This window comes from Myotis nattereri (assembly GCF_964212035.1).
Source record: "Myotis nattereri genome assembly, chromosome: 2".
Lineage (NCBI taxonomy): Eukaryota > Metazoa > Chordata > Mammalia > Chiroptera > Vespertilionidae > Myotis > Myotis nattereri.
The window spans coordinates 146,352,292-146,380,122 of record NC_138076.1 but is presented as its reverse complement, the minus strand read 5'-3'; the positions used below and the strand labels follow the sequence as shown (position 1 = coordinate 146,380,122).

Genomic DNA, 27,831 nt, shown 5'->3' with positions numbered 1-27,831 from the left:
GAACTTAAACAATGGCTTCAGAGTAAGGCATCATGAGCTAACCATGATGCCTTTTTTTTTTTTTTTTTGAAAGGATCTCAGCTATTTCTTTAGCCCAACCCCTCATTATAGAACCTTGGAGATAGTCAGGTGAGGGCATCTTAAAAGCTCTTTGCCCCTTCAATCAGCTGCTGTTTTCTCTGAATTGCTTCTGCCTCTGGAAGGCGACGCTTCAGTACTTCTGTGATGTCGCTCACTGCCTCCCGAGGAAGTATTTGCCATTCTTGGCCATCTCAGTCTGTTGGAGGGTCTCCCGCATCTATCAATCCTAATTTTCATCCATTAGTCTTGGTTTGTTCCTTGTAGGACCATAGGACACAAGACTTTCCCTCTTCTACATTCTAGGTCTTCAAATATTTGAAGACAACTGTGACCAGTTTTTCCCTCCTGAGTCCTTTCTTAAAGTTTAAATTTGTGTGTGTGTGTGTTCTTTGAGTATTTTATTTTTGTTCTTCTCTGAATGCATTTATATAAAAAAAAACAACTAGTGTTATCCAAGTAGTCAAATAAATCAATAGTCTTACCACAACACATTTTAAGATCCCCAAATCAATTGAAGAATGAATCCCAGTTATGATAATCATAGTTGAATACATTTCATTTTAAGTATAGATTTGATTTTATCTGATACCCATTCATTTTGCCAATGCAGTGGTTTGGTGACCTCGTGACTCCTGTGTGGTGGGAAGATGTGTGGCTGAAGGAAGGTTTTGCTCACTACTTTGAATTTGTTGGTACAGACTACCTCTACCCTGGCTGGAACATGGTAAGTTACTTTTCTTTAATTGTTTACAACTCCCAGTGAAAGATCGCTGCTATACTGGGCTTTTTTTTTTCTTAAATCATTAAAGGTAACTTACTTACTGATGCATGGAAGAAATTAGATGTCTAATCAAGATGCCCAATAATAACCAAAATTTCAAATTTTTATTTTGTAATTTTAAATTTGTAATTTTTTACATTAAAATAGTATTCCCAAAGAGTTATCTCTTAATTATTCGAACTACACAGAATTTGGTTGATTATATGTTGATTTCAAAATGCTACAACTTTTCTAAATATAAATGTTTAGGTTTATTGCAGTATTTTATGACAAAGACAAACTATCCTTTAAACCAACAATGTAACAATAATTAATAAGTAATATTTTAAGTGTATAAAACATTTCAATATATAGAAAAATGAGGACTTAATATGTTTTCAATGTGATGAAACACAGAAATAAGCTAAAGTTGTTGATGTATTACTGTTGTAGATGTACTTTAGGAATAAATGAATTAATAAAAGGTGATTAAGCTTATGAAAAGTTGTGCACATTACACCCCACTCTAGGAACATACCTGCATATTGTGAACCTGAAGTGGGATTCATTGTCCCTTAAGCAGTGAGCACTCTAGGGGGAAAAAAAGTGGAGAGAGGGTGTGATTTTTATACATCTTTCAATGTAAACTATTAATTTTCTCTAAGCTTCCATTAATCATTAGTGACTATGTTATTATTAAATGGAACCAAGAGTGTATGTTGTTTTGGAACTCAAATTTTGTGAGTGTTTGTAAAAGTTGCAGAAGGTCATATTTTACCTATGAAACAGCATAGGTGATAATATACAGGGGTGGGAAAAAGTTGGTCTGCAGTTGTGAGTAGGTGAAACACAGAGTTTACTGTTGTATTATTATTTATTCTTGTATTATATATTTTTCCATATGAACAACTGCAATCCTACTTTTGTCCATCCCTGTGTATTTATTTTATACTAGAGGCCTGGTGCACAAAAATTTATTTTATACTAGAGACCTGGTGCACCCTTTGGGTGGCCTGCAGGGATTGGGTCAAAACTCACCGTAGCCCAACACAGCCTGCAGCTCCTACCTGCCGCTCCCCCTCATCGAGCCCCACTGTGCCTGCCACAGGCTCGTGCCCAAATAGTGCCAATCTGGAGAAGCTTGTGCTGCCATAGCAGTGCTCACCAGCCATGAGCACTGCTTCTGGCGACCTCCCAAGGGAAGTGGCCTGTGGGATTGGGCTGAAACCGCTCTCTGACATCCCCCGAGGGGTCCTGGATTGCAAGAGGGTGCAAGCCAGGCTGAGGGACCCCATTGATGCACGATTGGGCTGGGGAGGGACCATGGGAGGGCTCCAGGGCATGTCTGGCCCATCTCGCTCAGTCCCCATTGGCCGACCCCAGCAGCAAGCTAACCTACCAGTTGGAGCACCTGCCCCCTGGTGGTCAGTGCATGTCATAGTGAGTGGTTGAGCAGCCTTAGCATATCATTAGCATATTATGCTTTGGTTGTTCGGTTGTTCTGCCATTCAGTCTATTTCCATATTACCCTTTTATTATATAGGATCACTCTTTTTGATGTGTAAATTATTTATAATAAGTGACTTTCTAATTATCTGTCATGATTACAAGCATGATTTGAAGAATATGTAAATCAAGGTGAAATATGAAGATGTCTGTAAGTCATGATATAACTTCTCTACCATAAATTCAACCAGGTCTGCTGAGTAAAGCATGTGATCTGACATATCTCACAGAAAAAAAAATGGTACAATGGTATATACAATAATGATATGTTTTAATTAGCTTCATGCAGTTTTCTCCATATTTTATAAAGGCAACATGGTTTATTTGTACAAACTATGAGATAATTTTACTGAGCCTTATGTATCTAGGTATGTATGTATATGTGATATAGTTTTAAAAATCTTAATTGAACTCTTGTATCATGGTTTTAAATTAATTTAAAATGCCTCTAAAGAACTTCAAAGAAAAATCACCAATACTATGTAATATGAATTATTTAAGTATCCTTTCACAAATGTAAAATTGAAACTTAATGTATAAAGATATTTAAACATTTCCAAAAGTATCTTTTGGTTTTAGATGACTTTCTGCCAACTTTCTTTAAAATTTAATTTTCATTATGCTGTGGATTATTACTGAGTTATAATTTCATTGTGCTTTAATATTAAAACATGTACTTATTACAAATGACATGTTATGCGTATAGGTAAGCTCCTCCCCTCCCCTGCCCATACAGCTACCTATGATAAAATCCTTCCTATTAATCATTATGAAAAATACCCCTTGGATTAAAAAGTCATCAGAAGAATTATACATGGCATAAAAACTGACAGCTTTTATTGGTTTCATCATAGCAATATATCTTAAGTTCCTATGTCCTTAGACTGGATTTTTTCTTTGAATAATTTTTTAATATTCCTTCATATTTTTTTATTGATTTAAGAGAGGAAGGGAGAGGCAGAGAGAGATAGAAACATCAATAATGAGAGAGAGTTATTGATTGGCTGCCTCCTGCACATCCCCTATTGGGGATTGAGCCCTCAACCAGGGCATGTGCCCTTGACCAGAATCGAACCTGGGACCCTCCTGTCTGCAGGTCAACGCTCTATCCACTAAGCCAAACCAGCTAGAGCTCCTTTATCATTTTTATCAGTTAAGTTATATATGTAGGCCTTCTGGAGAACATTTTTGTAAGCAGTATTGAAAACTTTGTTCTTTTTTTAAAGATATATATTTTTATTGAGTTCAGAAAAGAAGGGAGAGGGAGAGAGATAGAGAATCAATGATGAGTGAGAATCATTGATCAGCTGCCTCCTGCACGCCCCACACTAGGGATTGAGCCAGCAACATGGGCATGTGCCATAACTGGGAATTGGACTGTGACCTCCTGTTTCATAGGTTGATGCCCAACTACTGAGTCATTCTGGCTGGGTTCAGACTTTGTTTCTTAATAGACTATAGTGTATGCACTGGAAGTATAAAAATCATGGGGTGGTAAAATATAAGATTTTATTTTTTGTAAATCTAAATTTTGTAATTAAGAAATGGCAATTAATGATGACACAAGTCCAGTGACATAGAAGGGTCACCCTATCAAACTAAGAAATGGAAGATTAAACTCCACCACAATTAATTAGGCAATGGGGAGGAGGAACAGGTCTTCTTATGATGCCTATTTATGTTCAATTATAAAGATTACACATACTTCTGATCTTTGATTGTGTTTTAGTAGCTTTCTTTATTTAGTTTGTAGAATACCTCAATAGACTCAAGTTAAAAAGCCTATAAGCTGAAACTCTTAAATAAATTGCTCCTCCATATATCATTAAATCTTCTTTGCAAAATAAAATTTTAAGAATAAGTTAGCAATATAAATAAAAGAGGATTTTGAGTGACTTTAAGGCTGTGCCAGCACTATTTTTCATATTGGCATCAGCAAAAGAGTGAAAGAAATACTGGGAAGAGCGAGAGTGATGGCGTGTCACCAGTGACTAATACTGTTGTGATATGCACAAAAGCTTTCCTAGGCGGGCATGACTTGTGCTTCGCTAGAGCTAAGCCTAAAACAGAGAAACCAGAAGCCAGGCTCATGTCAGGAGTAGAGAAATACAGGAGGCTGACCTCTTTTGCTTCTAATCTCAAAAATGGTACTTTTATCATTTTTAGACACCAAGGCTCAAGTACTGAAATCCAATTTAAATTTGCTAGGGAGATTATTATGAAAATCTACTTTCAGTGGAATAGCGATATAGAAGCCCAGAATTACATGGTATTGTGTAGGAAGCTCTTGTACTGATTTAGGCCTGTATACTTGTTTAGGCTGCTTAACTATTAGTAAAATCTTAGGTTCCGTGCATGTGTGTGTGTGCTTTTAGAGCCAGTTTCTGATGCAGAAGTAAGCCATTTTTACTTTAGGAACACTACATGGAATAAAAACTATGATGATAGTTTTGTTTCCCAACAAAAAACAAAGTTTACCATTTTATAGATTTGGGCCTTTACAAGTAGTGTGATGTAAGGTCAGGGGAATGGATTGGAAAGAAGATATTCAAATTCTAGGTAAGGCACTTCTCTGACTCATCATTTGAAAAATGGGGCAATCGTACTGGCTTAGCAAGCTCATATAATTTTTGGGAAGATAAAATAACTTGCTAGGTCTTTGAAATGTATGAACCAGTACACGGGTGTGAGCAGGGATGGTGACCTGGAAAATGAATGCTCCATTAGAAAGGTGCATTGATTTTATGTATAGATGCCCTAATATTTCCAACCCCAGTAGCCTATTTTGACACTCTAGATTTATAACAATTATATATAGATTACAAGATAATTACTATAATCTTTGTATCTACACTCAGTCTCATCGAATCAATTCTTATCTATACGGGCAATGTAGACTATTCTATAAGAACAGTGGCCTTGTATAATGTTTCATTAATCAAACAGTGTCAAGATCATCAGAAGCAATTCTTCAGCTCAAGGGTAAGGATATATTTCATGGGGCAAGAAGTCCTTTTGCTTGATGTTATTTTATCAAAGTTGGCTGTTAGTGACAACATTATTGGATGGATCAAGTTGCAGAATGTTATTGATGGCAGTCATAGTCAATATTACTGTGTTTGCTCAAAAAGAAGACAAGGAGACTCATGAAACAGTTACTACACTTTAATAATTCTTGATCATTTTAAATGGAAAATGTGTATGATAAAGTTTTAATACAGGAAAAGGACCTATACTAAAATGATCCTATACAGAACTCCTTACATATATACCTGGTGCTGATGCAGGCAAACTCATATCCCCTGTGCATTTTGCTTAGGTTTTCATTATAATTTGTAGGTGTGTTCTTTGGTTTCCTAATATAGTATTGTAAGGATGTTCTGCTATAATGAGAATGACTAAACATTGCTGTATGTTCTTTTATTAAATGAATTGAGATGATATGGAGCTTCATACAGCAGTAACTTTATATACTGATAAAGTCTGCAGACTGGGAATTTTTCCTAAATTTTCATGAGGACACATATGTGGACATAAAGATAACTATTAACTGAGAATCATGCAACTAAACTTGATCATGCTAAATACTAGGGATATCTTAAAGTGCATTGCCCCAAACCTTGATAAATGTTCTCAATTTTCTCTATCATGGGCAAATAGAAAAAAAACAAATTCAGTATCATTTTAATATGCTCCAACAAAAATTACCTGCAAAATGTAATAGGCATTGCAATAAATTTATCTTTACTTTTAAAATTATTTTATTTTTATTCAAAGAAAGTTGAGAAAATTATTGTGAATTGAAATAGGAACAGTAGTTTCCCCCTATCTGAGGGGAATATGTTCCAAAATCCCCAGTGGATGCCTGAAACAGTGGATACTACCAAACCCTATATAGACTATGTTTTTCTATGTACATATACATACCTGTGATAAAGTTAAATTTATAAATGAGACACAGTGAGATATTAACAATAATACTATTCATAAAATAGAACAATTATAACAATATCTATATATATATAAAAGGTTAATATGTAAAGTGTCCTCTCGGGAGTTTGACCGGAAGACCAGGAGTTGATCGCTTGCTGTGATGTGTACTGACCACCAGGGGGTGGCGTGAAATGAAGGAAGGCCCCGCCAGCAGCTGGCAGCAGGGAAGGAAGGCCCTGGCAGGCAGCTGGAAGGCCCCAATTGGCCCTGGTTGCCAGCCAGGCCTAGGGACCCTACCTGTGCATGAATTTCATGCACCGGGCCTCTAGTACTGTAATAAAGTATGTGAATATGGTCTCCATTTCTCCCATTCTTCTCTCTCTCTCTCTCTCTCTCTCTCTCTCTCTCTCTCTCTCTCTCTCCTATCTGATAACTGAGATAGCTACTAAGTGACTGACAGATGGGTGGTGTATACAGTGTGGATACAGTGGACAGGAGAATAATTCATGTGTTGGGTGGGATGGAATGGGACAGCATGAGATTCCATTATGTTACTTAGAGAAACATGCAATTTAAGACTTATGAATTGCTTATTTCTGGAACTTTCTTTTTAATATTTTCTGACCTTTTGACTGGGAGTGGTTGACTGTAGGTAACTGAAATCATGGCAAAATGAAACTGTAGATAAAAGGGGATACTGTATAGGGCTAATTGAGTTCAATGTTTGTTTTTGCTTACAGTTTAAACGTAAAGATGCGCTGCTTAATCATTCTAAATAAAAATGAACACTCTAGTATTCAGAAAAGTGGAGAGAAAAATCTTGGTTTTAGTAAATATTTTACTTGTTAAGCTGTTCTTTTATCAAGTCCACCTTTGATTTAATGTCTACAAGAAAAAAGTGCTTTCATTTACTTTTCAATTAGTTAATATATGTTTCAATAATAGTTGGTATATTAGTACTATTGCTTATAATTCATCAATATCAAGATATATTTTCCCAGTTGATAAATGGGGCCAGAGAAAGACTGTTTGGGAATTAAATATTTATTTTAGAATCTTACCCTATAAATACTAAATACTAAAGAAATTATTTATGTATATACATGATTTTTCATATAGTTGTGTTTTTTTATTATGATCAAAATCCACATATAGCATTTTACTCCTAAGGTTTCAGTAAATTAGAAGGTGATCCAGTTGTTTTCAACTGGCCGGTTATATTTTATTCTCAAATGACTGACACATATTGAACATAAAAAATTTAAAGGCTTCTTATGGCCAGTCCCAAGAGTCTGTGGTCTTTTTGATCCTGTTCAGTAGCTTAAAAGTGACATTTACTTTGAAAGACTAGAAGGGAAGTCGAAGGAGTGCCTGCTTGGGTCTCCTGGGGGGTCACAGTTTTCAAAATGGGCATCGCTGTGCTTTCCCTCACCCTTCCCTTCCGCTCCCCCTCACCCCCGGCCCAACACAACTTGTTTTTTTTTTCTGCTAAAAACATAGACTTAAGAGTAACTGGGGAGCTGTAGCCTTGTCTTCTGGGAGAAAGGCCTGCTTTTCCTTTAATGTTAGAGGTCAGAGTAGTTTTAGGCATTGGTAGAAAATAGGTCTTTAGGAGACAAAGATTACACAGAGGGAGAGAGAGCTGGAATGAGGACAGCAGCCGATGCCATTAGAGGAAGGGGTTTTAGTTCAATAATTTACATAGCTGAAGTCTGAGTAACTGTGGGATGAGTTTTAGTGTGTAAACACTCAATGCATCGAGGATTAGAATGACACTCAACGGTGTACAAATTACAGTTACCGGACAGAATCTTAGTGTTACTAAGCGGGCCATAGACCTGGATTCTAACTGACGGTGACTGAAGAGATATTACGAGTTTCTAGCAAGGGGTAACAGTTAAAACGGGAACTGCACCTGTTACACTAACGTTAAAATACCTCTCACTGATGTAATAACAGATTGTGTTTACATTTTCTCTCTTTTGGGGACTAATACTGCATTTAAAAATATATCTCAGTGATCTTCTGGTAGCTTCGTTAAGGCCATCTATTAGAAAGAAGAACGAATAAGGCTGGATAATCATTTGTTAATTGTTGAAGTACAATAATTGATTTAGAAGTTTTATAGCACGGATATATTTTGGAGGATAAAAATACTATTGAAGAATAGATACTGCATTCATAGTTTACTTTTGTAGTTCTTTTATAAGAATGAAGACTTTGGCTTCACAGCCCTTTGGGAAATGGAAGCTCTTGAAGAGTTTAAATGTTATCAAGGTGTGTTATGTCCCAGGAAATGTGAATCTGCTTCACTTGCTGTTTTAAATGGAATACTAGACTAGCTTTTATTAAATAAGGTTAGAAAGGGAAAAAAAAACAAACATAATTCATTAGTTTCACAGATGTTTCTATATATTCAGGTATGTGTCTGGGAGGTTTCTAAATCACATTGCCTCATTTTTTTTCCTATCTGATTTTTAAAGATTTCAAACAAAGCTGCAAATTCAAACTTCATGTATGTTCTTAAAAGATATATATATATTTAAAACTCAAAGTAATTTAGTTCAGAAAGCTGTGAAGTGTTTTTTGGTTTGTATATTTTAAACTTAAAGATAAAAGATAAATGAGTATTCCCTTTGGGATAAAGTATTTTTTCCAAAAACTGTGTTCAGGTTTGCAAGATGTCAAGGTCTTTCTATATTTCTTTACAAATTTCAAAAGCAACCAATGCATTAACAGGATTAAACACTTTCTAAGAAAAGAAAAAAAGAAAACACCTATTACTGAACTTGGAGCCTAACAATAATGCAAGGGCGTCCTTTTTCCTATCAATCACAAGTAAAAGCATTTTGAAAGCAAAGATATTTAAACATTTTAAAATTGTCAGATATCACTTGATAAATAAAAAAAAATTGGTAAAGCCAAAAATTTGTAACAAATCGATGCATATTCTGTTAGACATCATTGGCAATAGCAGATCATACCACTATTTAGTCTGTCTCTTTTACCACTCCTGGTAAAAGTCTTTATTTTCCTACAGTATGTGAATGATTTAACATCTAATATTATTAGCCTTTTCCCAAATATGTTAAAAATTTTTGCTTTGCAAAACCTCTAACATGAACACACCAAAAGTGAAAGCTGGGGACTAAGTGGGCAACCAGAGAATACTTTATTAATTTTTAAATTATTAATCACCCTTAAACAGGCAGCTATCTGTTTTAAAAGACATTAGAACACAGCTCATTTCTAAGCAAGGAGTGACTGTCTCAGTCCAGAGCACTTTATGGGACTTTTTCCCTCCTTTCATCAAGGTTACTTTAACACTGTTCAGATGTTGCTAAACATAGCTGTCAAAAAAGTAGTTAAGTTCAAGGAATACACATAAAAAAATGCAAACGAGCTTCCTGTGAAGAGAAAGCCAGAGAGAGACAGAGAGAGATAGAGAGAGATAGAGAGATAAAGGGGAGAGAGAGAGAGAGAGAGAGAGAGAGAGAGAGAGAGAGAGAGAGGATAATGTGAGGTTGATAACAATTTTGCCTCAATTACTCCAGTAACACTTGTAATAATAAAGACTTAAGCAGCATTTACTGTGTGCCATTAAACACTTACATCCATTTATTCTCTGTTTTATTTTCATTGGAAAATACAGTCTTTGATACTTTGATATCTGGCAACAAATGTATACTTTTATCAAGATAATGCTATTTGATGAACTGACTGTTTATATAATAAATACATGAGTTAAAGTACAAAATGTGTTATTTAATAAATTTCACTCATCAAGTTAATATTTTTGTTACAGTATTAGCCATTTGAATTAGTTATTTCACAAATTAAAATGATATGAAATGAATTAACCACTTGGTAACCATGTTAATAAATTCTGAGAGGTGATTAGCTTATCCTTGGAATCCTAGACCTGAATGCTATAAGGAAGTTTCCATTAGCCTTTGAGCAGAAATTTAATCTGTTTGAGATGATTATTCAATATGCATTGAAAAATACTCTGAATTACATTTTATCAATCATTTACATTTTATAGTACTTAATTAGCTTATTATTAGTGTGCCGGCAAAATAGAGATTCCTTGTGATGGATGTGAGAAACAAGGGTGTGAATATCAAAATGATTGGTAAATTTAATTTTATTGAAATGTCTTATCAGCTAGTCAAAAATTTAAGCACAGAGATAGAAGAAAAAATTCCAACTGCCAAAGTAGAGATAGGGTTATTGATAAGATGGAGAAACTGTTACCCTTCAGGAGCTTAAAATCTATGAAGAAGTTCCCAAAGCGATGTACAAGAGTGGGAATGAGTTCCTGATGTAACAAAGGACAGGACGTAGCTATCTCCCACTAAACCAGCAGTTCTCAACCTGTGGGTCGCCAACCTGTGGGTCGCGACCCCTTTGGGGGTTGAACGACCCTTTCACAGGGGTCGCCTAAGACCATCAGAAAACACATATGTAATTACATATTGTTTTTGTGATTAATCACTATGCTTTAATTATGTTCAATTTGTAACAATGAAAATACATCCTGCATATCAGATATTTACATTACGATTCATAACAGTAGCAAAATGACAGTTATGAAGTAGCAACGAAAAGAATTTTATGGTTGGGGGCCACCACAACATGAGGAACTGTATTAAAGGGTCGTGGCATTAGGAAGATTGAGAACCACTTCACTAAACAATAGGCTTCCTCAAGCTAGGGATTGTTTATCTCACCATTATTTGTCAGCGTTTTGCCCAGAACATAGCATCTATAAAGTGTTCAATAATAAAAGTCTGGCCAAAAGTTAAAAAAATTATGAAATGAAGGTCACCAGATCATTTGTGATAAATCAAAAGTTTCTATGTCTATATTAGGAACTCATTTATTGAACTAAAAAGGATATTGAAATTAAAAATATATGAAACTACATTGGATGAATGTTTGAAGAAAAATAGAGGGAAAGGAGTCAAGAAATTCTAAAAAAAATAAAGGGAAGCCAAATCATATGAGCATTTTTAAGAAGGCTATATGAACGCCTGTGGCATGTGGTGATTGTTCACAGAGATTTGGGGGGCTGCTAGAATTTAGAATGAGCTGTGTCATTAGACAGCCTGTTCAGAATTATTATTGTGTCTGACATTATTTGAAGTACATTTATGACTGTTTCTTAAGACCCTGGAATATCATAATTAATAAAAATGTGAGTGACTAATTGATGGTAACTATGCCAACGAATATTTCTATGCCTTGAAGCATCCTGAGTACGTCTGCAGAAGGTTCAGAATTTGGTTGTGCGAAATCCAGTGCATTTTGTGTTTAATCTTAACATTTTCCCTCAGCTGTGTTACATCTTGGATAATATGAGACATGACACATTTAACTTGGATGTCCCTAACAAAACATAAGGCAGCTAAAGGATGTAGTCATTGAAGAGACTAACAGCTTAGCCCACTCTCTCTGTGTTAGTCATGTTTGAGAGTATGGCAGTTCATAAAAACCTGTGCAGGGAGTTCTTTTGGGTTACAAGAGGCTTAAAAAAAATCACCCAAGATTCTCTTATAGAAATATAATTGCTTTTTAGTTTGTGCATTGAATAAGTCATCTTAGAACATTTGTGGCTTGGCAGTGGGTGAAATGTGCCGATAGTAAAAGAAATAACTTACAGAACACGTTTCAGTTACTTACTGTAAACTGGTGTGAAATCACAGAGTAACATTATATCCCTAGGGATCTGCCTGGTTTATGGTGTTGATGTAGCACTTTCTGTAAAAGGTTATGTAAATAAATACAGAGGTACTGACTTCATTGTAGTCATTAATGGTGACTATTTCAAAAAACATCCGTCAATGTGTACTGTATATATGTGCATTTACACAAGTTTGACTTTAATACAAATGGACTGCATTAATAAGCTTTACATGAAAATGATTAATGTCTTGCACATGTGCATTTTAAACATGAGATTTTGATATGTTAATTTTTAAAGTACATTATTTTATGGAAACAACATTTATTTTCACTAGTTCTTTAAGTTTATTTAATTTATCAGCATAATTTTGCTTTCTGTGAAATGCTAACAATTCAGCTAAATAATGACAATGTTCCATAGTTATAAACAGCTGATTTCCAACTGAGTAAAGATTAAAATATCTTTGGACATTTAAAAAAATTTACAAAAGTAGGATGACAATAGAAAATGACAGAGTACAACTCTTTTGACATTGTAGGAGACTTGAAATCCAAATAATTCCTCATTTATAAATATGACATTATGTAATGTGTTTACAAAAGATGATAGTTGCAAAGTTACTGAGGTGTAATACCTCATAAAAAGACAACTGATGAATCTGTTCCCCAAGTGTGTTTGTATTTATTTGATTCTTGATTGTATTCCTCTGCTTAAACCTTTGTCATGATTTGAATAAGACATGAAGAATATCAGTAAAAAGCCAAATCATGCAATGCTGGGCAGCCTGTATCCCTCGTTCTAGCCTCGTGTAAGCAAGGGCTTCAGATTAGTAATGATTCATGTGGCATTCTGTTTAACCTATGGCACTTTAAATGTCTTTATCTTGTGGTAGTATAGATTCCCAGAGAGGTAAAACATAAATTACATATATCTTATTTCTTCTCTTTGGATCAATTGAGGTTGAATCAGCATGGTCATAGACACTGAAAGCGCTTTTTTCACCTATGCATTTACCTCTGCTGTCTACTTCCCTAGTACTTTGTTTATGCTGCTAATACTTCAGCTGTCAAATTGTATTATCTCCCCTATCATAATGGGAGTTACTTGAGGCAGGAATTATGTCCCCATTGTGTTTGATTCCCAGCCTCTAACACAATATATACACACACACACACACACACACACACACACACACACACACACATGTACACATACTAGTAGCCCGGTGCACGAAATTCATGCATATTAAAAGGGAATTAATTGCCCTAACCGGTTTTGCTCAATGGATAGAGCATCGGCCTGCAGACTCAAGGGTCCCAGGTTCGATTCTGGTCAAGGGCATGTACCTTGGTTGCGGGCACATCCCCAGTAGGGAGTGTGCAGGAGGCAGCTGATCGATGTTTCTCTCTCATCGATGTTTCTAACTATCCCTCTCCCTTCCTCTCTGTAAAAAATCAATAAAATATATTTTTTTAATAAAGGGAATTAATTAGCAGAGATATTTTAATATAGCTATTTTCCCTTTCTCTATAATAGAAGTGTGAGAGATGAAAGGAAATTAGTAAAATGTATACAAAAATAATATATAAATTTATTAATAAATAAACAGTAACAAAAGGATATAACAACAACAGAGGCATGATATAAAAATGACAAAAACATGATATGAAAACAACAAAAACATGATATAAAAACAACAGTGATGCAAACAATGACTGATAAAGTGATTCAACTTATTCTAATGTCTCCCTGTATACCACATTAAGAGTGAAAACACTTTCAGAGTGCTTGACTAATTTCCCTTGTGATGAAGTACTTAGAACTTTAACTGTAACATCACATGCTCTTCAAAGTTGAGAGAAAGCAACATATAACTGACCATGTGCAAAAACGGGTTCAGGTAGGAACATGCCTACTCTGTCTAGAGTTTGTCCTTGTGATTTATTAATAGTCATCACAAATGCTGGCATCACAGGAAACTGTCGTCAAATCAATTTAAATGGGAGGCCAGTGTCAGATGGGGACAAATTAATTCTTGGAATCAGAACAGCCTCTCCCTCTGCAGATCCTGTTAATACTTCAGCTTTGATAATGTTAGGTCGTAATCTTTTGATAATAAATCTGGTACCATTACAAAGACCCCATTTACTACTGAGATTTCTCAATAGCATGATGATTGCACTCACTTTCAATTTTAATTTATGACACAGCATTCCCGAAGGAATAATACCATTCAGAAATTCGATGGGGAAATTTTCTTTTGTTTCTTTGTTATGGGGTATGGCCACCACATTAGTAACAAAGAAACAGAATTAAAACTTTATTGTGGGGAGCCGCTACAGTGTTTTGGACAGGTTCAAGCCTTGGACTGATGAGAGGGCACAGTCCTCTCATTGCCACATGCAAGTCCCAGCTTGGAGGGCAGGGCCCTCCCAGCACAATTATAGCCAACAGCTGTAGTTCCAAGCTTGAACCTATGGTCTGAACACGTGGCCCCAGTTGCCTGAGTGATGTGGGCTTGATAGACTTCAGGTGCATGTAGTTGAGTAGGATTGAAACCCAGGAGAATGTTTGTAAACATCTTGGTCACGCCCTTACTTTCCCTTTAGCATCTGCTATAAACTAAAGGCATGGCTGTAGGCGTGATCGCCATCTCTCAGAGAAGCAGCATCACACCAAGACCGGGCTTTCATTCTTGTCCGTCTTTTCTAAGCCTTTCAGCTGCCCCACTCAGGTTCACACTTTAGAAAGGTCTGCCTCCAGGCTACCAGGGCGGGTTCCTGCCTCAAACTCCGCCCTTACAGGAAACAGTTCCTGGGAAACAGCTTGGGGGGGGGGGGGGCGCAGCCATTGCCAAGACAACCCCTGTAGGACTGACTTCCTTAGGTTGGTCGTGGCTGTTAGTCCCTATGTGAGGAACACCACCCATCGTTTTTATATAAGTAGATATATGAAGCAGTCAATAAACAAGTATGGAAGTAGATGACATTGTTTTAGTATCTTTTATCAGACATTCTTACTGATTTGACTTTAAAGATTAGAAAGTCCCTTTATCTTCATTCAAGAATATATTGTGATATTAAAAACTGGAATAAGACATTGCTTTACATAAACAAGTGAAAATATTTAAAAATGAAATATTTATATCTATTTGGATATATATATGTATGTGTGTGTATCCACATATCTACATCTATATCTATATCTATATATCTATATCTATATCATCTATATCTATGTCTTTGTATATGATTGTCTATATCTATATTTAACTCATACATTTTGGAATTCTAAAGTAAATACCCTGTTTGATCACCATTGGTCATCCCCAATTGACTAAATTTTTGAGAAATAATTGGTGCAATATTTTTTGATCACAAAGATAAGGCCCATGTTGTGTGCCACTTGTGCATAATTACACAGTATTGTCCTACTTTTGTTTCCAGTTGCTTCTCATTCTGGCTCACTTTTCACTATTCATAGTTATCTCTCTAAATGTAGGTCTGATGATGTCACTTCTTAATTCTAGCTTCCTCACTTGTCATAGAGGATCCTTGAGGATTTTATTCTTGTCTACCTGTCTCTGCTAATCATTAATCATTCACCTCATTATATCACCTTCTGCCACACAAACTTCTAATCTCCCTAACAGATCAAGCTGTTTCAGACCTCCATGAGTTTTTCCAGATATGCCTTTCTGTCCAAAATGCCGTTTTGTGCTGTATGCCTCCAGATAACTCACATCATCCTTAAAGATTCAACTCAAATGATCAGGAGGTTTTCCTGCTTTGTCCTAAACAGAACAAATCACAGCCTTCTGTGTAGTCACACTGTATCTTGAACCTACTTCCATTTGTAAGTATAGCAGGTGGTGTTTTAATACTTGTTTTTATCTTTGTCTCTTCTGTTACCACTGTGAAATCATTGAAAGTCAGATTTATGTCTTTGTGTCTCTTCATTCCCAGAACCAGGTACACCATCTTGGATATAGCAGGTGTTCAATAAATATTTGTGGAACAAATTCTCTTATGTAATCTTCACAACCACATATGTTTACAAATGAGGGTGCTAAGGTCTAAAATGAGTGAGTAACCTGTTCAATGTCATAGTGAGTGGCAGATATTTTTCTTACACCTTAGGGCTCTTTGCAGCAGTGTGACTGTTTCTTCTCCGGGGAATACCAAAAGAGCCATTTACCTTCAGATCCATTCTCCTAAAAATGTGAATTTGCAACAGCGTGGATGGACCTGGAGAGTATTATGTTAAGTGGAATAAGACTGTCAGAGAAAGACAAATACTACATGATTTCACTTATATGTGGAATCTAATTAACAAAATAAACAAAAATATTTGCCCTGCGATTTTTTTTTTCTCCTTTAATGCCTATGAGCATTTCGCCACTGCTTGAATTGGCTCAAGCTTGGCATTCATCTTCCTTGCCTGGCTTGATGTATACGAGTTTCTTTGATCTCAATTCAGATTATTCTGATTTTTTTTCTTTCTTTTCTGGTGACAAAGTGTCTGCCTGGTATTTCTCTGCTAAGATTAGTCAGCTTTCTAATAGGAACTTGCTGACAGCCCTACCTCTCAATAGTGCTTCCTGTTTTCCCACTCTTCACCTTGACTATTCACTTTTAACCATTCAGACCTTGATGGTCAGGCAGCCATTTTCAGACATCAAGGAATGTAATTTCTCAGGCAAATCTAATGCCATGATAAGAATTCTTAATAACTTCCTTTACATATATTACTAAATGCTAATATATGAAATGCTAAAATTATAAGAAATAATAAAAAAGAGTGAATTTTGAGACTTCACTTATATTTTAATACAAACTAAAATTTATTGTCAAAAGTTGGTTAGCACTTGGGTCCTTATCTTAGACCCAGGTTTTTGCTTGTAAAGCATATTGCTTTTGGATGTTCATTGTCACATTCCTTGCAATGTCTAAAGCTGATCTTTTTCGCTGGCCCACCAAACCAAACTTTTTTTCACTTCTCTGTCAATAGCCAGCTCCTTTTAAAAAAATTCCATCAAGTCCAGAAGCCATGTGGTTATTATGTCTTAATACTTCCCCTCCATCATCTACTAAAGCGACCAAGGCATCAAAGCATCAATGGCAGTTGCTTTTCCATTCAAAATATACAGATCCAACAGTCCTTCAGCAACAATTTGTTTTAATTCATCTGCACCAAATCCCCACTTAGTGCAAGTGCCACTTTCTGTCTCCCATTCCGACATACAAGTCACCCTGTATACCGCAGATAACTTAGTTTCCCAAGACACTACTTTTACTAGGTCATTATGTCTGCTGCTGCCTATTTATTAAGAACAAACTCTGCAACCTGAGAACTGAGGATTCAAAAAGAGTAGCTTTTTTTATGTTTCCTCTGTCTGGATTTGCCCTTTTTATTTAGCTGCTTCTCCCCTTCATCTGAGTCACCCTTCACCCTTCAACAACCCACTTTAATGTCACTTAGTCTATGAAGTCTTTTCTGAACTAATTAATCATTTCGCCCTCTGTGTTTTATAGCATCCATCATATCATAATACAGTTAGCTTTTTATCTGTCATTCTCTTGTACTTTCTCTTTCACTTTTAAGGTTAGGGACTAGGCTTTCGTCATATATTTATCCCCTAAACACAGTACAATATCTGCCATTAAGTATGAATTTAATACAAATTGGTTGAATGAATAGATTAATAAAATAATAGTGGCTATTTTTCCATGTATTATTCTTACCTCTGCATTTGCTTAAACTTTACTTTTCTGAAAAGCTTGCATTATTATCCGAAAATTAAATTTAATATATTTTTGAAGAATAGTTCAATATGATATGATATGTTCAACATTATTAGAACTGTTTAAATGTAGGCATGTATTTAACAATTCTAAGGAGTCTATATTAGAGTGGTAGGATTTATTGTTACTAATATTAAATTTGTAAATAGATGCTCCATTATATCTTATTGTGCTAGTTTTTGAAAGTAGAATAGTGCACAGTGTCCTTAAAATATGAAGTAGAATGAAAACTAACTGTTGAATGTGCACCCTAAGTATATTATTCCCTACACACACACACACACACACACACACACACACACACTCACAGATCAGAACAAAAGCTACTTTTCCATTATACTTTCCATAATTAATTTTATTATTTTTATATATCTGATATATATATGTGTATATATATACATATATATATGTGTATATGTATATATATATATATGTAGATATATATATATCTACAAAAAATAATTATATTATTTTCCCCAAAATTCTTTAGCATTTCTAGTCTGTAAGAGGAAACTATTATTTTGTTTGCTGTGGCTAATTACTTTATTTTATCTCATCTCACATTATAGTCACTATTTACTTAACTTTATTTTTAAACTTCCATAGTCTCAGGTCCACAGTAGGCAATGGATCAGTACTTAGTAGTTTTTTGCTGTTATTGTTGTTATTGATGATGATGAGGAGGAGGGTCCCAGCCAGGGACTGACAGGCTAAGATCATTTATTGTGACACAGGTCCTTATAAAAACTTAGCACCTTCTCTCCTGCATGCCCTTTGTAGTTTTGCTAAATTTGGTTTGCCTCTGGCAAGAATTTTCTTTTTTCCTTCTCAATTTAAGGTCTTCTCTCTTCTTAGTTTTGTGAGTGCTCTTCTGCCAGGCTTTCCCTCCTCTCCTCTCCGTCTCTCTTAATGCTTTCCCCCCCTCAATTACACAATATCATTCTCTTCAACAATGTAGAATATATATATAATTTACTAATTGATGTAACATTACTAAATTTAGACACTGCTTCTTGAAATTCTACTTACTAGGCAAGGGTTTGTTTTCCCCAGATGCATGAAGTGACATATCACATATAACTTACATTTGCTTAAATAAGAAAATTTCAGTTTTGAAATTTACCTAAGATTTTATTTTTATAATTATAAAGCCAATTACTTTATACCACTTAAAAATCACATATATAAAACCATTATATGTTTACTAAATTTTAATATTGATCAATATATAGTTATTGCTGCTAACTTTATAATTTGGATTAAATAAAACATCATTTTAAGTTGATTTTACACTGTGTTTTTATGAGACATTTGAGTGACATAATGGTATGGGCAATCACTATTTGAAGACTTGAATATTTTACCTTCTCAATGGAAATCACCTCTTCAATTAGTACTTCTTATAAAAAAATGTTTATTGGTTAAGTTGAAATATAATTATACATTTCATGATTCCTGCCATGAATTGCAACATCAAATAATTTTAATGTGTATTTTGAAATTGAGTAACAAGATTGCATGCCTACTTAAAAGTAGCATTAACATTTTTATTTTGGAAATACATTATTTTCTCTTTTATAATTTTGCTTTATAATGCACTTAAAATGAGCAATGTATATAGCAGTCTTTTTGTTCTTAAAATTTTAAATCACAAGGTCCACCTTCATGCTCTTTAATTTGTCTTACATGAAGAATTTAAGTCGAGAAAAAATACGGTATTAGTTTATGTCATATTTGTCAATTAATTTGTTGTAAGTTTGAACTTCTCACTGTGGCCTCTTTTTTAAAATTTTTATTTTTTAAAATATTTTTATTGATTTCAGAGAGGAAGGGAGGGGGAGAGGGAGAGAGAGATAGAAACATCAAGGATGAGAGAGAATCATTGATTGGATGCCTTCTGCATGCCCCATACTGGGAATCAAACCCGCAACCCAGGCATGTGCCCTGACCGGGAATCAAACCATGACCTCATAGGTCAACACTCAATCACCAAGTCACACCAGCTGGGCTCACTGTGGCTTCTTATGGTCGGAACAGTCTTCTGGAACTCAGAGTGACTTTGGGTTCAGTCATTGGTCCATTGCCCCTCTGAGGGAGCAGAGACCAATGATGTGAAACTCTTAGGACAAAAAAGGACTGAAGAAATTAGATACATAGTCAATAGACTATAAAATAAGCTATTATAAAGTAAATCTTACAGTATATAGTTGGATGGCTAATTACTTGAATCATTGATTAAACATGCTAAATCACTGAGCCAATAATGATGAGCAAAAATGTTTCTTTACAGCCAGATGTAAAGTAATACACATACATGCCCAATTAACTATTGTTTTTAGCATATTTATTTTCCATTTCTATTTTTTTAAAGTCCAGGATTGATGTTCTCTCAGCTTGAAATTACAACTCACTAAGAAAAAACACACTATTTATCTGCTGGCTCAAAACTAGGATGCTCCAGGAATGAATTCAGAATTAGCTAGAGCAATTTAAGTGTTGCCCTCTTTAATCTCGGTAATGATACTCAGGTCCCAATTATCTAGGGGCTATTTAGCCCTTGTTATCTCTTGCTACTTCTTTTTCCTTTCTCTCCTCCCTCAATGAAGGCAGGAGGCCAGGTGGAGGAATAGCTGGCAGCATTTTTTTTTTTTTTGACAAAACCCAAGCTGTTTCTTTAAAGCAGCCTTCATAAAATAAAAATAAACAGAGATGTAATTTTTCTTTACAGATTATTCCTAACATAACAAATCAGCTTTTATTACAGAAAATGCTAATGTCTCAAGGATGAACAGAATAAAAGTCTCATAATTTTGTCTGTTTTCACAAGTTAATTTAATGGAATATTAATATCTACTGATCTTCATTTTATGTCCATTATTCTGAATTCACATCCACATTATACATCCACAGATATTATAGTTTCATGTCAATAATGTTTTTTATTATTTATTGTGGCCTCCTGAAATAAATGTGTATGTTTAAGTGTGTGTGTGTGTGTGTGTGTGTGTGTGTGTGTGTGTGAGAGAGAGAGAGAGAGAGAGAGAGAGAGAGAGAGAGAGAGAGACTGACCTGTTCAATGGTACTAGAAATAAATGGTGTAAATAGCAAAATAGCACTGGAACCCTGAAATTTAGTTATACTGAACTCAACTAAGAAGGTTATTTGGGACTGGGATTGTAGTCTTGTCCTTGCAGAATGCATGAATAAGCTTAGTCAGTTTCATTATGTGCCCACTGTCCAAATTTGCTTTAACCACTGTTAAAGTGCAGAGTCCACTGTTTCTATCTGTTTGTAGTTCATTGATTTTGTTTCATGTGCTCAGATCAACCACTTTTATTTTAGACTAACTTACGGGGCATTTTATATACTGGGTTCTCTTTAGAGTTAAGTCTTGCCATGTAGGCTGATGAACATCATCAATTAAGTAACACGGATTCTGTTCATGTTGTCACACACATTCTGTCATAACCATGAATCACCTTGTTATTGCCCTGTCTACTGTATTGCAGGAAAAACAGAGGTTTCTGACAGATGTTCTGCATGAAGTGATGCTGCTTGATGGCTTGGCCAGTTCCCATCCAGTATCACAGGAAGTGCTACAGGCAACAGATATTGACAGGGTGTTTGACTGGATCGCATATAAAAAGGTGAGAATAGGTAACACCCAAGTGCTAATTGGATATTTCACTAATCTGAGGAAGCCAAACTATTTCATGCTACATGTATTATATTCTTCTCTTCTTCCTGGCTCATAGAAATGAGACTGTGAGTTAGAGTTACTAAGTTCGTGTTATTTTACGAGTTAGAACTTTGTTTTATAAATCAGTAAAATGGAGATGAATGTTTGCCAAATGCATAGAAATATTGGAACTATTAATGAATAAATGTTTGAAGACTGAATAAGAAATTGCTGTAGAAATGGAGTTATGTAAATGTCAGTTGTAATATTATTAATACTAGAGGCCCGATGCATGGAGATTCATGCAAGAATGGGCCTTCCTTGCCCTGGCTACCAGCACCACCTTTGCTCTAGTCAGAGCTGCCTTTCTGCCTTTGCTCCAGCCCAGAGCTGCCTTTCTGCCTTCGTTCCCCCCCGGTAGCGCCTTTCTGCCTTCCCATGGGGCCCAGAGGCCCGGAGCAGCTGGGGCGGTGCTGAATGCCTGCGTCATTGCCATGGCGTTCACAACGCAAGCATCCCGCCCCGTCCCCTGCAGTTTGGCGCCTGTGTATGCAAATTAACCCACCATCTTTGTTGGGTTAATTTGCATACTCACTCCTGATGGGCTGGTGGGTGTCATGAAGGTAGGTCAATTTGCATCTTTCTCTTTTATTAGTGTAGAAGAGAACTGACCTATATACTGACAAATTATTTTTTCCTGAATGTCCCTTAAAAACTTACTTATTTTGACTGCAGATGCCAATGGGGGTGTAGACAGTGATATGACATATATTTTAAAACAATGTTTAAAGGAGATTTGGGGGGTTAAGCAAGTTTCCTAGATTATAAGCATAATAAATGAAAATTTAAAGACTAGACTTCGAATGGCAGAGACTTTGGTCAAATGATCAGTCCTCAAAATATGGTACACAATGAACTTTTTCCCATTGTTGCTTGGATTAGGATTTTCCTTATACCCCTTCTTTCAGTTCTAATTTTAGTAGAGCATGTGTATCTCACTGTTTAATACTTAGTAGCCATTTAATAATTATTAAAATGGTGTTAAAGTATATTTTATTATTGGTGTATTTAATTGCATTTATGGGATTTCTATGTACTTTATTTATTTAATAATATTTTGTTTTTAAAAGTGTTAAAAGCAAGATATTCTTTTTTCTTAAAAACAAGATATTTCTAATTATAACTAAAGATCAAATAATGATTCATCAGAATTCTTTGGTGCAGTAATTTAGATATATGGTTTTGCATTCAAGTAATGACTATCTCAATGATTATTAGTTAATACTGTATGCTATAATATGTAAGGATGTACATAGTGTTACAAAATATATGTTCAAGATACTGATCATCACATTGGCTCAAAAAGGGTATTTTTGATATTTTATAAAAATAAGTGAAAGTGTAGAATTATATTTAAAATCTATTAATTTTTATATATGAGGTTTTGGGCTAGGTTTTGCTGGATATACATTCAGTTACTTAAACTGTATTGATTCTTGAAATCTAATGCAAAAAATAATTTAAGATAGTTTGAGATGAGTTTAGAGACATGTCCGTAGTTATTTCCCACCTACCACCAATTCTATGACTATTTGTAAATAACAACTTACTTCAGGATGAATATTAGAAAAAATATTATTTTGAGTAAATATGTTACAAGTATGCTTTTAGACATAAATAACATCGATTCCAGCTTCATTATATTTGAATAATTACAAATTTATTTAAGAAGTTTAAGATACAAAACAGTAGGAAAGAGTAAAGATATAATTATTATTTTACCCACTTTATATTTTGGTGCAAAGGCTTGCCATTTTACAAATGTGATAAACGAGCAAACTCTGCCATGATTCTTAGGACCATCATTATAATGACTACTAGATACTGTTTCTAGCCATGTATTTCTTTAAACTTTATTGAGGAAACAATTGACAAATGTAATTATACATATTTAAAGTGTACAATGTGATGATTTAATATACATTGTGGGATGATTACTAATACATCCATGGGATGATAATTAATACATCCATCACCTCACACAGTTAACTTTACTTTTGTGGTGAGAATGCCCAGGATTGACTCTCAGCAATTTTCAAGTATGTGATACCATATTATTAACTACTAGAGGCCCGATGCACAAAATTTGTGCTAGAGTAGACCTTTGCAGCCCTGCTGCCTTGGCCCTCGCAGCCTCGGCTTTGTCCAGAAGGTCATCTGGATGGTTGTCCCGCTGTTTGGCTGTTCGGTCGATTTTCATATTACGCTTTTATTATTATAGATAGTCACCATGATGTACATTAGATCATCAGAACATCTTCTTCTTACTCCTAAAAATGTGTACGCTTGAACATATATCACCCCATTTCCCTCTTTCAATTGACCATGGCCATCACAATTATATTCTCTATTTCTATGAAATTGGCTTTTAAAGAAATTCGCATAGAAGTAATACTATATAATATTTGTCTTCCTCTGTCTGGCTTATTTTACTTAGCATAATAGCCTCCAGTTTAATTCATGTTGTAAATGGCAGGATTTCCTTCTTTTTATGGCTGAATAGTGTGTGTGTATATATATATATATATATATATATATATATATATATATATATATATATATATATATATATATGATATATTAGAGGCCCGGTATATGAAATTCATGCATGGGTATGGTCCCTGGGCTTGATCTGCGATGAGGGCCATCTTCCCAGGCTCCCCACAGCCGGCTTCTCCCCCCACTGCCACCCACCCCTGGTTTCCTGTTTGCCATCAGGCAATCGGAGCCTGCTGGCCTGGGAAAGGGACCAAGAGTTGGTCAGTGCACCTCATAGTGACTGGTCGAGCAGTCATTCTGGTCGTTCTGCCATTAGGGTCAATTTGCATATTGCCCTTTTATTATATAGGATAGAGGTCCAGTGCATGGGTGGGGGCTGGCTGGCCTGCCCTTATGGGGGCCCCGGATCAGGGTAGAGATCCCTACTGGGGCCAGGGCGGGCCGGGGTGAGGGTCTATGGGTGGTTTGCAGGCTGGCCACACACCTGATCATGGTGGGGGTCCCCGCTGGGGGTCAGGGCCGGCTGGAGCAAGGGGCCACAGTCATTCTGGTCTCTGGTCATTCTGGTAGTTCTGTCATTTCATTCCCTGGGCTTTTATTATATAAGATTTTCTATATTAATTAATTCATTGAAAGACTCTTTTTTTTGTATTTTGCCAATTGTGAATCAATGCTAAAATGAACATGGGTTTGTAGATAGATATTTTTAAGATACTGATTTCAGTTCCTTCAGATATACCCCTGAGTGGGATTGCTAGATCATATAGTAGTTCTATTTTTAATTTCTTGAGGAATTTCCATATTGTTTTCATAATGGCTGTACCAATTTACATTCTCAGCAGCACTGTATAAGGGTGACCTTTACTTCCCAACCTTGCTGGCATTTGTAATCTCTTGGCTTTTTCATAATGGGTATGAGGTGTTAGCTCATTGTGGTTTTGATTTGCATTTTCTTAAAAATTAGTGACGTTGAGCCCCTTCTCATATGCCTGTTGGCCATTGTATGTCTTCTTTTCAGGTTCGTTGATCATTTTTAATTGGATTACTTGTTATTTTGCTATTGAGTTATATGAGTATTTTATATATTTCAGATTTTAACCCCATATCAGATATGTGGTTTGCAAATGTTTTCTCCCATTCTGTAGTTTGCCTTTTGAGTTTATTGATTGTTTCTGCTGTTGGGCCAAAACTCTTTAGTTTGATGTAGTCCCAATTGTTGTTTTATTTTTTGTTTGTTTTTTAGCTCTTGTTGCCTGTGCTTTTGGTATCTTATCTAATCATTGCTTCGACTAATGTCGGATATTTTCCCCTTTGTTTTCTTCTAGGAGTTTTATTGTTTCAGGCTTACACTTAAGTCTTTGATTCATTGTGAGTGAATTTTTTTTGAGTAGTATATGAAAGGAGACCAGTTTAATTCTTTTGCATATGGATATTCAGTTTCACACCATTTATTGAAGAGACTATCCTTTTCCCAAGTATGTTCTTGGTGCTCTTGTCAAAAATTAGTTGACCATATATGCATGGATTTATATTTCGGCTCTCTATTTCATTCCACTGGTTCTATGTACCTGTTTTTGTTTATTTGTGTGTTTTTTTTTGCAAGTACCATTCTGTTTTTATTACAATCTATATATATAAAAGTATAAGCGACTATCGCAACTGAAACAACCAAATGGAGGGCCAAACAAGGCACGAGGAGCGACCAGGCTGGCAGGGGGATTAGTGAGGGACAATCAAATGAATGAGCAGCAGGCTGCAAAGATAGTAGCGCCCATAGCCAATAAGGAGGGAATATGCTAATTGACTGCCACACTCTCAAAGATGGCAGCGCCCACAGCCAATAAGCAGGGGATATGCTAATTGACTGCCACACTCTCAAAGATGGTGGTGCCCACAGCCAATAAGGAGGGAATATGCTAATTGACTGCCATGCCCTCAAAAATGGTGGCACCCATAGCCACATGATGGTGGTGCTCAGTACCCTCAACACTGCTGGACAGCAGGCGTGTGGCAAGGTCAGGCCCACACCCAGGCATGCCCGGCTGCTCTGTACTCCTGCCTCCAGAGTCCTCCAGTCCCTTTAGCCCCCCAGCTGCCCAGGGTCAACCCAAGGTGCAGGTAACCAGGGCTGGTTGAGGCTTGCGCTGCAGCAGTGGCAGCAGCAGAGGTGTGATGGGAGCATTGCCTTCCCCTGATCGCTGGGTCACCTCCCACCCCTGAGGGCTCCCAGGCTGTGAGAGGGGACAGGCCGGGCTGAGGGACTGAGTGCATGGATTTTCATGCACTGGGCCTCTAGTAGCTTTATAAGATAGCTTAAAATTAGGGAGTGTGATGCCTATTGCTTAGTTGTTTTTTAGGATTTCAGGATTGCTTTGGCTATTTGAGGTCCTCTCTGGTTCCACATCAATTTTAAGATAATTCACTGGAGTTTTGATAGGGCTTGCATTGAATTTGTGGATCACTTTGTGTTGTCTGGATATTTTAACAATATTATTTCTTCTCATTCAAGAACCTGGATATCTTTCCATTTATTTGTGTCTTCCTCAATTTCTTTCTTCAGTGTCATAGTTTTTCAGTATATAAATCTTTCACCGCCTTGGTTAAATTTATTCCTAAGTATCTTACTGCTTTTGATGATTTTGTCTATAGGATTGCTTTCTTAATTTCTCTTTCTTATAGTTCATTGATAATGTATAAAAACTGAACAAATTTGTTTGTTGAATCAATCGATTTTGTAGCCTTCAATTTTATTCAATTAATTTATTAGTTGTAACATTTTTTTGGTGGAATCCTTAAGGTTTTCTGTCATCTACAAAGATAGATGATTTTACATCTTCCTTTCTGATTTGATGCCTTAGTTTCTTTTAAAAAAGTAATTAATCAATTAAAAATTATCTTTTTCTTTTTTTGCTTAGTTGCTATGGCTAGGACTTTCAGTACTATGATGAATAGAAATGGTGAGATTGGGCAGCCATGTCTTATTCCTGATCTTAGAAAAAAAGTCCTTTGGCGTTTCACCACTGAGTGTGATATTAGTTGTGGGTTTGTTTTCATGTCTAGCCAAGTATCTTTATGCTGAAAGTACCACTGATAATAGTATCCTTACCACATGTTTTCAAGTGATACTAGGATGTACTCATTTTCAATGAAGACTTCTAAAGAAAAAAATTTCTTTTCTTTTTGAGCAGCTATAGTGATATATAATTAAAGTATGATAAACTGAACATTTAAAAGGTATAATTTGACATGTTTGACATATATATACACAATGAAAACATCTCCAAGTTAATGAATATATTATTAGCAATTTGCTCATGCCTCTTTATAATTTATCTTCCCATCCCCATTCACTCTTTCATTGATCAACATTTTCACTATAGATTAAATTGCATTTTCTAGAATTTTATATAAATGGAATCATACAGTATGCACTCTTTTTTGTTTGTCTTCTTTTACTCCACAGAATTTTCAGATACATTCATGTTGTAGTATACATGGATATAATACAATTTGTTTATTCACCTGAATATTTGGGTTGTTTCTAGTTTATACTGTTACTAATAATCTTGCTCTGAACATTTGTGTACAGGGCATTGCATGTGTACTTACTTTTATTTATCTTGGGTAAACACCTAGAAGTAGAATGTTCAGATGACATGATAGGTATGTTTAATGTTTTAAGGCTGCTGAATGAACTGTTTTCTAAAGTACTTGTACCATTGTACCATGACACATTCCCACAGGCAGTATACAGGGTTCTACTTCCTCCACTTCTTTCCCACCACTAACTAGATATAATTAGTGCTTTTAGTGTAGATAT

General features: G+C 35.6%; 1 protein-coding gene across 1 annotated transcript in view; it reads left to right on the top strand.

The window, feature by feature from the left end:
* TRHDE (thyrotropin releasing hormone degrading enzyme) overlaps positions 1-27,831 on the top strand; it is a 378,007-nt gene that overhangs the window by 198,372 nt on the left and 151,804 nt on the right. Inside the window, exons 5-6 of the mRNA XM_081083285.1 lie at positions 692-805; positions 21,283-21,420. Of these exons, the coding sequence (XP_080939411.1) occupies positions 692-805; positions 21,283-21,420 (252 nt within the window). The remainder of the gene's footprint in view (positions 1-691; positions 806-21,282; positions 21,421-27,831) is intronic.